Source organism: Watersipora subatra, chromosome 9 (assembly GCF_963576615.1).
Source record: "Watersipora subatra chromosome 9, tzWatSuba1.1, whole genome shotgun sequence".
In the NCBI taxonomy this organism is placed as follows: Eukaryota; Metazoa; Bryozoa; class Gymnolaemata; order Cheilostomatida; family Watersiporidae; genus Watersipora; species Watersipora subatra.
Window position 1 is genome coordinate 11605 of NC_088716.1, and position 16440 is coordinate 28044.

At 38.2% G+C, this 16440-nt stretch overlaps 1 protein-coding gene across 1 annotated transcript; it reads right to left on the bottom strand.

Annotated features, from left to right (window-relative positions):
* Nucleotides 1-1635: 1635 nt before the first annotated feature.
* On the bottom strand, nt 1636-16212 carry LOC137404123 (inversin-like). The gene is made up of 9 exons (XM_068090277.1): nt 15531-16212; nt 13832-13894; nt 13478-13606; nt 12696-12794; nt 9526-9700; nt 9210-9386; nt 4862-4971; nt 3224-3351; nt 1636-1704 (listed from the first exon to the last, which is right to left on the bottom strand). The coding sequence occupies exons 1-9, from the start codon at nt 16210-16212 to the stop codon at nt 1636-1638; spliced, it is 1632 nt and encodes a 543-aa protein (XP_067946378.1).
* Between the last annotated feature and the right edge of the window lie 228 nt (nt 16213-16440).

Genomic DNA, 16440 nt, shown 5'->3' on the forward strand with positions numbered 1-16440 from the left:
AGGTTTTTAAAAAAAGCACAGTATTTTTTTTAGAAGAGAACACGCCAGAAGCACAAAAACAGGTCAAAAAAGGTGCCCTAGCACGAAAAGTAGAACCAAAGCGGCATGTGTGCCTAAAAGCAAGTAATTACGGCAGACATGGGCAGAGTAAGCTAGCTGATATAGCTACTTCCAAACACACTAATAATATAGAGGCTGCCATCCAGGAGGGTGGTATCACTTGTTGAGCCTGTCAGCTCAACTAAGATGCTCCATTAGGATGCTCCTCAAACTCAGTTAGTCACGAACGACCCTATCACTTAAAAACAAGAGGGACAATCCGAGGACAAAGTGCACAAGAAGCAGTTGCTACCCGGCAATTTAATCACTTGGGCAGCTGGCGCATTTCAGAGCCGAAGCGGGAATTCACTCCTGGAAAAATAATTTCTATCACGAGTTCCGAAACAGCTATGGACAGGAAGTTGTAATAGCCCCTATTCTACCCATCTAGCTATTTTATCCCATATACAGGTCGCGGAAAGGGAGCTTTCATGAAAAACCCCAACAGGATAAACAGATGTTGGCAAGACTACGGTCAGCAGGGCCTCTTTTTAGTTTTATAAGCGTCTAGGCGAGTTTTACTGGGGTTTTACCCATAAATGAATGCATATATAAACAGCACAAACTATATATTGGGCAGTTGTGTTTGTAGCCTTGTATAACTATTAGACATGTTTCTTTATCAAGATTGCCCGAGGTCTCGCAGACGCCATTATCTGTTCCAAGAAAACTAAGTTTATGTCAGCTTAGCAAGGTCTTCGCCAGTTTGACATAAGTTGACACGGTTCTTACCAGAATCAATAGTAAGAGGTGGTAATGAACCAGGAGCAACTTTAAAGGTAGTTGCACCAGATCATTACACGTACTCGAGTTGGATAGCTAATTTTTATCAACATAATTTCCAGACAAGACAACACACTTTTTGCCATATTTGTACTAGTTTTTTTATTCCTTCAGTATAAAATTTTGTAAATTGCCTTTGTAATCATTTGCTCACAGAAGCTATGACCTCACTGTGAATTATCATTATTTTGGTGGAAAATGAGGCCACAAATTGCAAGCCTCTTTTCTTGTTATTCATGTCTTTTCTCACTTGGTAGAAACTGGCACAGCAAACTGTAGTGGATGCAGCGCATAGAACAACACATTGAAACTGGCAAAACAAACTGAAACATGCACAGTGCACTGAAATAACACACTGAAACAGCAAATTAAAACTGGGAAGACAAAATGAAACTAACAAGATAAACTGAAAATACAATATAAAAAACGCCGAGGTGTTTTATTCAATTAATATCTTTGATGGCCTTGCATGATTGTTTAGGATGATGGAATGAAAGTGGGATGACTCCAACAGCATCCTGATTTCACATACTAGTGAATTTCTAGTTAATGGGTGAGCCTTCGTTCATATTTTGGTTTCCACAAGGTAGCTATGTTTCTAGCTGTCTAGGAGTTACTAAAATGTATGTTACTGTTGCAGCAACATCTATGTACTATATTCTGTCAATTCTTTATTGTTATGGTAGTCCACATTACCTGTTAGCCAGATGAGCGAAACATGCTATATTCAGACTGACAATGGTTGCAGGTACTCTATAGCTGCCTTAGTTTCAGCAAGAAACTTTCAATTGCTAACAATCCTGCAGGGGTGAATTTAGAGCTCTGCCAGAGACAAAACAGGCTTAGGTGGTCTTTACATCGACCTAGCTCTCTCTCTATGTCAGTGTCTCAAATTAGAATGAGGTCACAAGTACAGGAATTCCTTTCAATGTATACTAAACAAGCCTCAAGCTATTACCCTCTGTCAGCTTAATGGATCTGTAAAAACTAACTGAAGGATTATTGGCAATCGGGGACTAACTTCTAAAGGTTGACGTGCAACAAAATTCACATTACAGTTATTTAGTATCAAAAGATTGACCATGTCCTACTCTGCTGTGTTGAAGGTGACAAATTTGCTGAAATGTGATCACAAGCTCTTAAAAGCTACAAAATGAACAGTTACTGCAGTCATCACAAAAACTCTTTAGATTGGAATCCATTTCCAAAACGGCTCAAATTGGGCGTAACTAAACATGATGGTTTTTGTTTACACATTCGTGCAACCTCATTCCTTGATATATTTTCACAAATATACTTCACGCATTTAATAAAACCATGTCTGTTGTTCTTACGCATCTTTTTCGCCATCATCGTAATCGTAAAAATCTCAAAACCTACCGTAAAAAATCAATCAACTTTTCAACCTTAGCTCGAAGGAGTGCATATCATTCTCTGATAAACATGAGAAGCCTGTTGGTCACATGCGATAGTGAAAATTGCTGCAGAAACTGTTCCCGCGAATTGACAGAAAGTATGGGCCACACGATCAGATTACTACTAGATGATTAGACAAGGCTGAAAAGATGCTGTAAGGTAGTGAGCATTTATATTTGAAACGGGCTCTTCGGTAAAACCTCAAGTATTTGTCATAAACTAGTGCTACGAGAGTTTTATATTGAGCCTTTTATTGGCCTTTAATTTCATGTGATAACATCATACGTCAAAACAATAACCAAAATGTAGGAGTACGTCAGCCAAATAAAGAGATTCCAAACTACCGCATTTTTTGTGATGGCTGCGATTAACTGTTAGTTTTTGAGCTTTAAGACCTTGTAATCACATTTCCACATATTTTGCGCCTACAACACAGCAGACTAAGACAAGGTGAACCTTTTGATACCAAATAACTGTAATGTGAATTTTGTTGCAAGTAACTTCTAAGTGGTATTTCATTATCTTACATCAAAAAGGATCACATAACAGCCATACATATACCTTAGAATAGAACTAGTCAAGCTGTATTATCAATATTCATTCTACGTAATTGTTATACAGCAGGTAAAATGGAAAGCGAAAGGTCTGATGCAAGAGCAGACAAATCCATAAGTTATCTAAAGAGGAAGCTGGTGTCGCTGACATAGTAGGCCCCTTGAACATGTTTGACTGAGCTGAAGAATGCTGTGCCTGCCAGGTTGATGAATCGAACTTTCGTAGATTTTGTTCTACGTTCATAGTTGGCCAGGTACTCCCCGTTTACGTATGTATGTAACATGATTTTAAGTAGATATTTATGTGTCCAAGGCTATGGCAGCACTATCAACCCACCGATTCACATATTAAAACTTGATTCTACTCTCACCTCATAACCATCATCCCCCACATTGAACTGAACATAGAACTGTCTGCCAGGGTAAAAAGCCTCTGGGAGGGGATAAATCGCCTCATCTCCCCATTCTCCATTCTTCAGAGTGTTGAGTACAATTTCACCTGCAGAGAGCTTTGCATTATTAGGACACGAACATGCAGCAAGTTGTGCCTCCTAAAGAAGGTGATAGAACCCTGTATGTCAGGCCACACCTCCTAATAGTAATTGAACCCTGTATATCCCAGGGCAACACCTCCCAAGGACGATAGGATTCTGTATATTAGGCTATTACTTTTTGCTATCATGAATCATTGCTTCACATCTTTTATCATTTCACCTAGCTATAACATTTGCTTAAAATTTTTTTTGGTTTTTTAAGCTAGTAAATTAGATTTATGATTAGAATTTATGTTCAGTGTGTAAAAAGTGAGGAAAATCGATTGATCAATGCTCATCTTAAACTCTCAGAAACAAAGCTTCGAATTGTTGGCTTTGCGTATTTATGCTTTTGTTAAGCATTTATTCATTTTGTAAATTACACTCACAATCTATCTAACTCTCAAATTGAAAGCTTTCAGTAGATACGCGTTAGAACGACGTATACATGAATGACATTTTGTTTTATTGTTACAGGATGTTCATGTGGTTCACCAGGGGAGCAGTTGTGTCGGTCGGAAAACAGACATAAATGAGAAAGGGAGACACAAAAGTGTACTGCACAAACCATAATATGTTCTGTTTGAGTTTGCAGCAGTAGATTTATTTGTCCAATTATATGAGATGAAACAATGTGACACAACTTGGATGGATGGTTTAATAATAGCTTTACGCTGCGGCAAAAATTGCAGTTGTTTTCGCCATATATTTTACATAATTTTTTCAAAGATGGCGGCATGCTTATTTTGTTTAGTTGCCAGTTTCCAGTGTGAGTAGTAACTGAGAACTTAGCTGATACAAAGGCCACGATGAAACAAGTTAACTCAACAACCTAATTACCCTAGACCAGCAGAATCGTAGTCGGTACTCAGATGTTTACACAGCATTTAGAAATAGCTAATATGACAAGTTTCTAATTTCCCTTATTTGAGGCGCTTGAGACATTCATAATAATGCATCTGTAGCTGGATTAAAAATTTCATTCTAGCAAACATGAGCAAATGCAAAATAAAATTTAAGCCAATAGAGCTGCTAGTAGGAGCCAATAGTAGGACTAGACTTTTATCGCAATAGCCAATGTGAATATGAGAGATAGAGACAGGTTGTATCACTGGTTACATCATTTTGGGCAAGTCTGGGCATGTTTTTTGGCCTGAGTGTTCTTACTGTGATCAACCTTTTTCGATTTTAATTTTCAAATATCTTGACAATGACATCGCCTAACACAACAAACAACGTATCAACTGATAGACAAAAAAATGCTTTCTTTTAAATGTCAACTCAAATTTGACGCAACCACATTTTTAAGTCACACCTAATGATGATGAAACCCTGTATATTAAGTCACACCTCCTGGTGCCGATTGGACCCTGTATATCAGGCCACACCTCCTAATGGTGATAAGGCCTTGTATATCAGGCCACACCTCCTGAAGGTGATAGAACCATCTACATGTATGCAAGACGACACTTTTACCTTGGTCCCATCTTGGATTAAAGTGCAGAGGAATGTCTGTGTGTTTCTCTTCCTCATCAGAACTTGACGACGACTCATCCCGAGTCTTACCTTGAAGGTTGATGCAAACTCTGAAAAATGTACAAACAGAGCTTTAACCAAATATCTAGTCTCAAAACGCCTGTTTAGTCATCTGTCACCTTCTACAAGGTGTAGATGCTTGTAGGCACATGTAAGCACATGTACAGTCCTGGCTAATGCTAGATGCCCATATGACTACACGCTTTTTGGCACCTATAGGCAGCACAAATTATGTTCAGGTAAAATTTGCATATTTACACAGAATGCCTTAAATGCCTTTGCAAAAGGTTTTAGCATTTTGTGCCAAGAATATACTTTAGGCAAAGTATTGGCAGATTCATGTCTATGACAGAATTGTGACATAAGCAAGTATCTAATAGCATCTTAAACAAAATGTACTTTTAGTCTTCAAAACATGAACAGCCACACTCATTGCACTTTCTACTGGTTCACCTCTGATTGTTACAGTTATTATTGAATAACACATACATACACCAAAACAGTGCTCAAATTTAATTCTTTTAGAGTTATCGTCTCAGCAAGGTAATGACACTAAATGAGGCAACTCCAACACCACATTATTTAAAATCTTGTTGATGCACATTTTCGTCTAAAAACAGTCATTTTGCTGTAAACCAAATGAGCATTGGCCAAAATGCAATAGTGAACACAATTTCCAGGGTATTCCTCAATTGAAAACTTCACCTGGGATAGAGAGAATAATGAAGAGTCATGATGAATGAACTATAGGAACAATAAACACATTAGTAATGAAAATAAAACAAATCACTTGTTTTTCTCTTGTGCAGTACTTAGATCATGGATTACATACACTCCAGAAATACACAAAAAGTATGCCTGGTCCTTTAATTGTGCCTTTAATAAATAATCAAATAGAAACTCTTGATATCATGGTGTTTCATTACTCACGATACTTTGACGAGTTTTGTTAAAATTTTGCGCATGCTCAAACTTTTCTCACCTCAAAGTCGAAAACCTGACACTGTTTAATCTCTATGTTTACCTTTCTGGGTCATCGTTGACGGAGCCTATGACTGTAACAATGTCTCCTGACTTCAGACCTGGCACTTAGCAATAGGAATTGTCTTCCTACAGCAGATTATCACACTGCATCACTACTTCAGTGAATATGAGTCAAAATTCCTGATCCAAACAAAGAGAGAAAAGTCTACTGATAATTTTACGGATAGAGACGATATGGCCAGCACTTACCGAGGAGCCAAGGAATCTAACCTCCAGTACAGACACATCTCCATTGACTGTTAGATGATGAACATCCTGATTGTATGTCACATATGGCTCACCATTCACAGACACCTGCAACTGTTGTCAATATACCAAGCATAGGATTAGTTAGTCATATATACCTGCAACAAGTGTCAATAGACTGAGATTTGGGGCATTGTTAAAAAACACTTGCAACAGCTGTCATCAACATGCATGCCGGACGTCACTGAATGCTACAAGATAGAAGTTAAAAATGAACAAAGATTCAGAATTTTGTGCGCATGACTATAATATCCTGTACATACCGTATATATTCTGTCATGGCTAGATGCAGGTTTATGTAGCTTTATATATGTTTACACAACACAAGATTAACTACAAATGTTATGCATGACAAGCAGGGTTGGCTCGGTTTAAACCAGTAAAAAAACGGGTTTACGGTTTTTTCATTTTTTTTGTGAAAAACATATTTTAAGCTCCTAGTGGTTTCTGTGTGGTAGAAATGCAATTCTACGTAATTATCAGCTGTGGAAGTTTATTTAGGACACAGTAGTAAATGAATGGCAGAGCTCAAGTTGCAATTACATGAAATCCTAGCACAACAAAGAATTAGCGAATTTCATTTTCAATTGGTTTTATCAAGTGATATGATGATCCCTTTACTGATGAAATATAAAAACCATGTGAGATATACCAATCCAATCATTGTCTCTAATAATGAATACTTTTTCAAGTCTGGCCAGTGAGAAAGGATTGCTTATAATTAGAAAATAAAATAATAAAATCCTTTTGGCAAAAGCTTTAAGTTTCAAACTAATATTTCATTTATTGGGCACAAGCCAAAATAGTTGGATTGTTAGATTTCAGTTTATTAAGTTTTTTGTGTTTTGACAGGTTACTTGATGGTGATATTAGTCAGACATATGCATCAACCACTACTAGCAAAGGGACTAACCTGAGATGCCCTCTATTATTAGCCTGTATTGTAGCTAACAAGTTGAGGTGATTGAGGCAATTGTTTAGAAGTCTGCTAAGAAACATGCTGACTTCTCTATGAATCTCAGCAACCTGACAAGCTTTGGTAAGTGCAGACCGACGATCAACAACTGAGGGAAAAAGGGTACTTGCTTTTTTTGTCAATATGTTACCCTACTCTGTGTGATGGCACTGAAGGCACGTATGTGACAATTCTTTGTTGGTTCTGACCGAAATCACGAATTGAAAGACAAACACAGAATTACTCAGCCAATTTGACAGAATTGTCTGAGATGTGCCTGCACCCTGACAATATAGACAAAACGCTTTTATTTGGTTGAAGAAATTATTAGCAATCAAAATTTTTGCAGTTTTGCGATTGGTATAGTCCGAGACCGGTATTACGTATTACGTAAACATAGTACATACAATGTAACTGCCTATAATGCACTATTTTTCATTATTTACCGTTCGGACTGTATGGCTATGAATTGTTTATTTTTTAATAATAACAATTTCTTTTTAGCAGCAAAAAATGTGTTGTAAAAAGAGTTGCCATCTTTAACGCTATCAAGTCAGTTGCATCGTATTTACTATGACAAATCACGTTAGTATTTTTCTTATATGTCGTGTTATGGGTCTAGGATTATATCAATGACAAAAATTGCTAGAATCGTGCTCGCTTACAATTCGTTTAGTCAATTAAAACGTTTCAACTATGATTTCGGCCGTGCATGCACAGCTCTGACTATTCTGGGAATTTCGGCTGAATAATTCTGTGTTTTTTGTCATTTTGTGATTTCGGTCAGAACAAACGATAAAATCAGCATGTGTGGCCGTACTTTGAGGGCAACTTCTGGTGAAGTGTACAAATATCGACGGGCAAGGTGAATAATTAGTGGTCTGTGATGATAAAAATTGTGTGTCATGTTCTGCAAGCAACAAAGTGATGTTATACATCTATACATGCCATTATCAGCATATGCTGACTGGTTTACTATAACTAGTATTCATTGTTAAAGTAGGGTGAAAAACTGTAGCTGAATGATCTCTGTGTAAGATTTCATTACTACGCATGGTCTACACAAGCAGTGATTTTTACATGAGTAATATATCATGTGAACAATCAATCAGCATATCAAGCAACTAAGTGGGCCAACTGATGAACATTACTTTGGTTTCTGCTGCTAGGCAGACGGTTTAACATGAAAAATCCAATCGGGAGCTACTATCCACCCCACCATCTATCAGTTGAGTTCATGGAAAATGATGAAAACCCTTGAAACGTCTGGCTGACCAACTCATACAGCATTGAGTTGCTGTTCTATTTGTTACAAGCAGACATAAGAATACTTTCTCAGACGTTAACTGATTTACAGCCACCTGAACAGGTGTGTTGGTGTCTGTATATCACTCTATACAGCTAATTTTTCACCAAGCACTAACACAAAGACCTGCCTACATATTGGCAGAGCATCAATCTCTTTCACCGAGGTACATGATGCTCAATGTTATTCTATTAATTGATGTCTATGCAGTATCACATCAAACACAACTGGCAACTAGTTATCAGTATCTTCACAAGTACCAGTAATTCTACCAAATGTAGTCTTGGCCAAAACTATTAACACCCTTATTATTATGTGACATTAACTAGACTTTTGCTCTTTCAGTGCCACTCTGCGCTACTCAGACCACACTATACATGGCAAATAATTCTTCAGAAGATTTCTATCCTTTAAAAACAAAAAGCGTTATGTCATCCGTTTCATCAGCACCTCTGCTTACTTAGGCTCTGGCAGCGCTGTCCTTGTTGTGCTCTTCACTGGCTCTCACCATGGCTGACTAATCCCACTCTCTATGGCGTTCGGATGGCTGAGTGTTTCTGGCTGGCCGGGGTTGTACCTAATGACCCCATGTGTTTTCACTGTTGGTTAAAAAACTGGACTAGGGTAGACTGGTGCCGGGCCCGTAGGCTCTGCTGGCTCTCATGGAATTTCTTTTTTTCTCTAGTCGTTTCTCCAGTTCCTGTCTCCTTCGAAGCTCCTGCAGTCAACCTTCTAACTCGTTACTGGATGGAAGGGAGGTATAAGCCTCTGTCCTTGACTTTGCCATATTTAGCTCTGCTTCTTCCTCCTGGCTCCTAGAGCTTGCTTCTTTCCTGTTGTGCCATCTTCTTGGCTCTATGGTGGCTGGTGCCTGTCCCAGCACCTCCGGACATACACGGGATGGTTTCAGCCTGCTTTAATTGTACACCAAAGACTGACTATGCCTCTCTACTAGGCATGCATGGTTTGACCAAATTTCTTCTACTTGGAAAGGCCTTACAAATTCTGCCTGCAATTTGGGGTTGTCCCCTCGCCATCATATTTTATTTAGACGCCAGACTCAGTCTCCCGATGCATATAGCAGAGTCTCTTCTGGGTACATTAGTCGGATAGCCATATGCTTCTCTCAGAGGTTTGTGTGTCCTCCCGCTCAATCTCAATGCCCTCACCATATCTTCATGAAAGGGCTGGGTTTCTAGTGGTGGAGGATTGTACTGGATTGGATTCACTGTCTCAGACCAATAGTATTTACTTATTTAACGCGATCTTGATACTTCAAAACACATTACTTGCTTCTACAGCGTAAATAATCTGTTACAGGAACATTTATGTTATAAAGATTTTACGTTATAAGAACATTAAAATACATATAAATGGGCTAATCCATTCAAAGATCGTTTTAAACTCACCTCTTTAGCCATACAAAATACAAAAACTTGACAGAACTTTTTTTTATTTGCGGGCTGCACCATAACTGCTGTATTATTGGTTTGCATTAAATTTTCTCTTTTTCACTAATAAATATCACTGGTTTTATAGACCATCGTTACGGCAATCTATAAGAAGTTGATAGGAAACGTACAATGTCGTCATTAATTTACATAAACTTGCTTATTTTTTCTAAACAGCAAAGTCTATTCTTCAAACCAAAAATAATAACAAATATTTCATATGTATCCAACGAAGCAAAACAACATAATATTTTTACTATAAAAAAGGGTACTACCTGTTTATCATCTATCTGTATCTAGGGTCAAGGTTGGATAACAGGGAGCTTTTGACGATACTCCAACTCGTGACATTCAGATTGTTTGACTGACACCGTAACACCTGCACCATTCTATCGATATTCAGTATTTATAAACAATTGTGCAGTTACTTATTCCCATTTTTGTTGATACATCTGACGATCTACCACGATGAACTAGAATGTCTTGGAAGTTGTAAATATAATAGATGTAACGCTTTACACGTGTCGTTCTTTTTCTAGCGAATGCGACAAGATATGTTGACTTTCAAGTTGAAATTGAAAACACACCCGACTTGACACTATACATTATAAAGAATTTTTGATGTAGTACAGAGCAAAAAACTTCACATGAATTCTTTAAGTTGCCTGGAACTTACATCATTACAAAAGCATCTACTCTACCTTTATTATCATAGCCCTTGCTTGGCTCCTCCAGCTTTATTTCATTTTTATTATTTTTTCTTGTTGGTCTATTTTCTTGATTACCCCTTTCGTTATTAATATTTTCATATCAGATTTATTTTACCAAAGAAGTTGTCTTCCCTTAGCAACAGTGTTACATTATGAAGAGCTTGTCATGAAGTGCTACCATAGTTAAATAAACTTCCCTTTGAGTCTCTGTTAATAAACGTTGTATTTGGTAGTAGGCTATTGTATTGTATATGTATAAGTTATGTACACTGTGATGTACTTCTTCATATTTTCTCTTTCTCTAATCTCTATTGGCTTTTAATATTAAATGTAAACTTTTAACAACTAAACTAAATTTTAAATTCTAATTTTTTTCTTTTCATTTACCTTTTACATCTGCAAAAACATGTAAACAAATGTTAGACTACTTCAGAGTATATTGTGGTATATGTGATGTATTTTTACTTATTCGCTATATACATTAATTGTATTTCTCTTTTCATTTAGCATTTGTACTTACTATAGGTCTTCTGTCACAACGTCACCACTTCACAATTTTTACAATATTAAACACAAGGTCATAACTCCAAACCATTGTAAAACAAGCCTGTCAAGGAAGGACAACTTGTATCTACTTACTTGATATGTCAATCATCTACCCTATGCTAACCTTTGTGCTGGCTTATACATAGTTTACAGTGCTTATTGACCAAATAAATGATACGATTTGAGCAAGTATCGTTCTATACCTGAAGGAAGTTTAGTCTATTAAAGTGTATCATGTGTGAACATCCTGTTGAGCGAGTGCACTTTACCTGTTGCACAATATGGTTTGGAATTATATTCATAACAAACCAGTTCCAGTTTGTGAATTCATTCTTTTGGTACCAAACAGCGTGAAGCAAATGCTTCAAAATTACAAAGCCCAAATGGCAGTTTGTTTCCTCTCCCTTCTATGACTGAAGGTAATATAATTTATGCTTTATTATCATTGCTATAGGAATGTCTGTTCCTCATCTAGTATTATGTATAGAAGCAGCCATAACAGGTGGCTGTAGTGTGTGAACCACACAGCTGACTAGTCATGGCTGGCTTCAAAGCTCTGATAAAATGGATCACATGCTAACTACAACTGCAACACCCCCTGATATCTTATCATTTAATACATAAAACTCTAGACATTTAGACTCCTTATGCATACAATCCACGTCAACGGCTGTCTTATCAGAGCATTGCAACACCCATAATGCCTGCTGTTCCCAAGAGATCCTTATAATAATGTATTTGATCTGAACCTTTTGCGTCAATAATTCCACCTTATCATGGCGACAGGAAGGAGCAGCTTTTAACCCATATAATAGAGGTGTGACAGCAGTCAGGTCTTTGTATTTTACATAAACAATAAATTTTAATCTGGTGGATTTTTTCATGAAACAACCGTTAAGTTGTATTTAATTTGATAAGGAACCAGACATTATATTGCTTGATATGAGAGAATGTCTTGTAGCTTATAATAAATGGTGCACTCCTTGACATAGCCTAAGGTCATCAACAAATTCCTTATGGTTTATGAAACTAAGGCTATTTTAATACCCAGGAGACTAGTTATTTTCATCAATTAGGAATATTAGTCATGTTCATCAATGTGACTTTATTGCTGCTTCATATAGCAAAGTTATGAATTTTAAAAGAAGAGATTTAGTTATATATTACGGCTGTTAAACGAAGTCTAACGGTTCATTGCATATAGATGAAGAGATAAGGTTGAAAGAATAAGAATATTTAATCAAGAATAATAAAATACAAGCAGGGTGTATTACAATACAGAGAACACTATCATGTGATCACTTTGAACATGCATGTCTAGTGGGGCTCCCACGTGTCTTTATTTACTATAGACCTGCCCCTCTGGCTCGAGGACCGGGTGGTCATTTCTCTTCCAGCTGGAATTGGGCCGGTTTGACTCGAGTTTGACTCGGTTTGGTTGGACTAAATCGTAGGTCACCAGCACTTTTAGTGTCTGTCTGGGTAGATTTTCAGTTGCGGCTACTACACTACTAACTGTCTGGGTCATGAAATTGATTGTCTGTCAAATTTGTATCACCTGGAGTCTGTAGGTACGCAGCAAACTGGTCCATCTTTCTCTGAGTAGCAGCCAAATCTGAATAAACAGACATGCTTCATTATAACTAATATATAAACAAGGGTTATTTTTATTAACGAGCAGGGAGATATCAATGACAAATCTCTATCAACATGCTAAAGGCAGTCTAAAAGTCAAACTGCCGCCATTTTGATATAACACCATGAACTTATGCAGTAAACTCTCACATACTATGTAACTCAAGCAGCATCAACATATCTACATAAAGTTACCAGGAGTGAGCCATGATTGATCAACCAGAGCCTTATAGAATCAGACCATCAGAGCAATACCACAGCTAGAATAATATACACTAGTACGTATTTTATAGAATACTAGCATTGGGTGATACTAGAGACTCAAGATATGAGGAGCAGAGTAAATAGTCTTTTAGGGCTTATAAGAAATAAAAGTGCCTGCTCTCCGCTGTCTAGCCTTTTCCCGTACTAATGACAACATCCTCTCGCTGTCCTCCTGTAGTGTTGTTACTTGCTGTCTAGCATCAACTAATGCTATAAAAGTGAGCGTGAAAAACCGTCTGTTACATGCGCCACACTGTTACCGCTTATATTTGTGCTTGAATGTGAATAGATCTGCCTACCCTGACTCTGACATGCATAGCCAATTACAGAAGTAATTGATTTCTCCGTCTCAGTACTATACTAACAATGGACTAGTGAAACAATAACATAGGAAGTTACCTTCTGCCTGTTGCTGAGTATGTCTCTGTAGAGCTGATACTTTCTGGTCGCCTTCTCTCCGTAGAGCAGAAAGTTTCTGGTCACTTTCTATTCGCAGCGTTGTTATTCGTTGTCTAGCGTCATCCAAAGCTATAAAAGAATGAAAAAAGAACTTGCTGATAGATATGCAACACTTTCACTGCTCACATTTGACAATGACAGCAGGCAATAAACACATTGGTGTGTATATGTGCCTTTGCACATTTACCTGCTAACAAAGCATTCATAAGCATTGTCAATTACATAAGTAATTGACTTCTCTTCCTAAGTACTGTAACAAATATGAACTAGTAAGACATTTACATAGGAAGTTACCTCCTGCCTGCTGCTCAGTTTTTTTTTGCAGTGTTTTAATCTGTTGTTTAGCGTCATCCAATGCTAAAAATAGTGAAAAAAATCATCAGATAGTACGTAGAACCGCAGAGAAACAGGTGGATGTAAAAGCACAAAAATAAAAGGGGTGTATAGACAGAGGTGTGTAAAGGCAGAGTTGTGTAGAGACAAACGGGTGTAGATGCAGAAGGGTGTAGAAACAGGGGTGTAGAGACAGGCACACGCAGAGGCAGGCTGGCCGATATGGGCAGCAGAGCTTAAACTTGAGCCTCGAAAAGCGAGCTTCAAAAATCGGCTTATTCAGGCAGGTTAGCTTGCTGGCAGATATTCTCGTATGCTGGACAAACAGGCTGACAAACAGATTAAACGTGAACGCAATCGTGTCAAATACTTGGCCGCAAGAATGCGCAATCGTAGACGACTTGGCAGCGTAAGAGTGTGACCATTAGTTAGCTCAGCGTTAGTGGCCAGGCTTGCAAACAGGGAAATCGACTCGATAATTTGGCGACCAGAACGTACGACCATTGTATGCCAAATGACAGTAGCAAGAAATCGTAGTCGACTCGGTGGTGAAACAAATGACTGTCATTGAGTCAGTGTTAGCTCAGGGCAAGCAAACTGGCGTGGCCAAGCGGACGCAGTCAGGTGCAGGTAGATACAGACACCAGCAGACGCGGCTGGCAAGCTGGCGCAGGCAGGCTGCTAAGCTTGCCGATTTTCTTGAAAGGCGAGGTGCTGTGCGATACTATTAGCAGTCGTCCTATTCAGCTAGCCAAAGGCTACCTATTTGCTTGAGCTTCTTGAGAAGTGAAACTTACTGCATACACGCGATTGTACCCTCCTGCAGGGAGGTTACTAGACCATAATTTGATCAACGAGAGTTCGGTATGCCGTTTAGTATACCTACAAATAGCTGTAAAAGTGTTTAGTTGTTGCCTACCAAGCCAAACAAGAGACAGTATCTGATGTGTAAAAGTGTGACTTGAATAAAAGCTTATAAGATAATAAAGCTCATTTCACATCTATCAGTCTTACTGGAATTAAGGTTACACTAAAAGTTAAAGGTTACATTAAATGCTGTGGATAATCTACAGCAGTGTAAAATATGGTTATAATACTTCCTACTTTTCATCAAAAACTGCTGCATAGATGATTAGCTATTCATAAAAATGAGTGTAATGTTTAACCTTTAACCTCAGTTTGAAGGAATGACTCACTAGTCTACCACTACATACAATAATCATAGTATCATTACTATTGTGTTAAATTCTTCACATCTCAGACATTTCAAAATACAGAAATATTAACAGACAGAATAGTGTAGAACACGAAAGCCAAGCTACTGAGTCTTCCACAAGGAGTTGATATTTAAAGAGCTGCTAACATCACTTCAATCCCACCAGTTTTGAATATTAATATTACTTTAAATACTCAGACTATAAACTGTTCAGCTGGAGGCTGGAGACAAGCAGCACTCTGTCTATGCAAGACTCAGTGAGTTTACAGGAAAATAGGGATGTAATTATCCAGGGTATGTCCCAGGGTTCAACAGTAAATGTATACAATGAATGAATTACTAGCATTTAGTTTAGATTTTCAGTAGAAAGTTGCTGAGACTGAAGAGTTTAGCAGTAGAACAGTTCAAGTGAGTAGCTGGTATCACATTGTATAACAATCCTACCTTCTACTACTGGCTGCTTCTCCCATCTCTTTAACAGCTCTGATGATTCCTTCTTTCCCCTAAACTCAGCTTCCTCCAATGGAGTCCTTTTGTCACTATTCTTTATGTTGAGGAGTGAAGAGACAGTCACTAGAGACACGGATCCTAACATGACCTTCAGAGCAGTTGTCTCTCCATGATATGCTGCACAGTGTAGTGGAGTGTAGAGGATGTTATTCTGTATGTTTAATAGGGAGTCTTTCTGTAGTGAGGAAAAGTTGTAGAGGAGGGACTCTATACACTTGCTCCTTCCCCACATTGCAGCCACTGCTATAGCTGTGTAACCATCTTCATCCTTCTCAGATACAAACTCGTACTTCCTCTCATCACTCACTGTGTCTATCAGTAACTCTACACACTCACTGTTGTCTCCCCTCAATACAGCAAGGTGTAGTGCTGTCCATCCATCCTTCTCCTTCATCCAGAGCAACTCGTCTGCTGTTCTTCTGATTGGTGAGAGAAGCAGACGACAGGTTTCTGTGTGGGCTCCGTCTGCAGCTAACATAACAGCTGAGTATGAGTCATGCTTGATAGTAATCAGTAACCTCAGCAGCTCAGCTGGTTGGACTGACTCTAAGGCTGCCCTCAAAGCACTAATCTCCAACTTTCTCTCTCTAACATAATCCTTCAGCATCCCTTCCATGTTTAACTGTAACATATGTACTGCACTCTATTAGCTGCTGCATACAGTAAAATATGATAGAGAAATGAGTACAAAATGTGACTCAACTGCAGAGTTGGAAAGCTGCCAACCATAACAGAGTGGCTGCAGGTGAACCCTGGATATTTACAGAGTATAAAAATAAGGCCAGGGATGTCATACTCTGGCAGAGCTGAGAAACATGAAATATCTGCAGTAGGAAGTGTTTGC

What these genes read in the sequence shown, in the direction of transcription:
- LOC137404123 (XM_068090277.1), bottom strand. Translation starts at nt 16,212, where the DNA reads ATGGAAGGGATGCTGAAGGATTATGTTAGAGAGAGAAAGTTGGAGATT. An exon ending in GAAGCAGCCAGTAGTAGAAG is followed by an intron (nt 13,895 to 15,530) that starts GTAGGATTGTTA and finishes CACTATTTTTAG; the next exon opens with CATTGGATGACGCTAAACAA. An exon ending in TGGGGGATGATGGTTATGAG is followed by an intron (nt 1,705 to 3,223) that starts GTGAGAGTAGAA and finishes TGTCTCTGGCAG; the next exon opens with AGCTCTAAATTCACCCCTGC.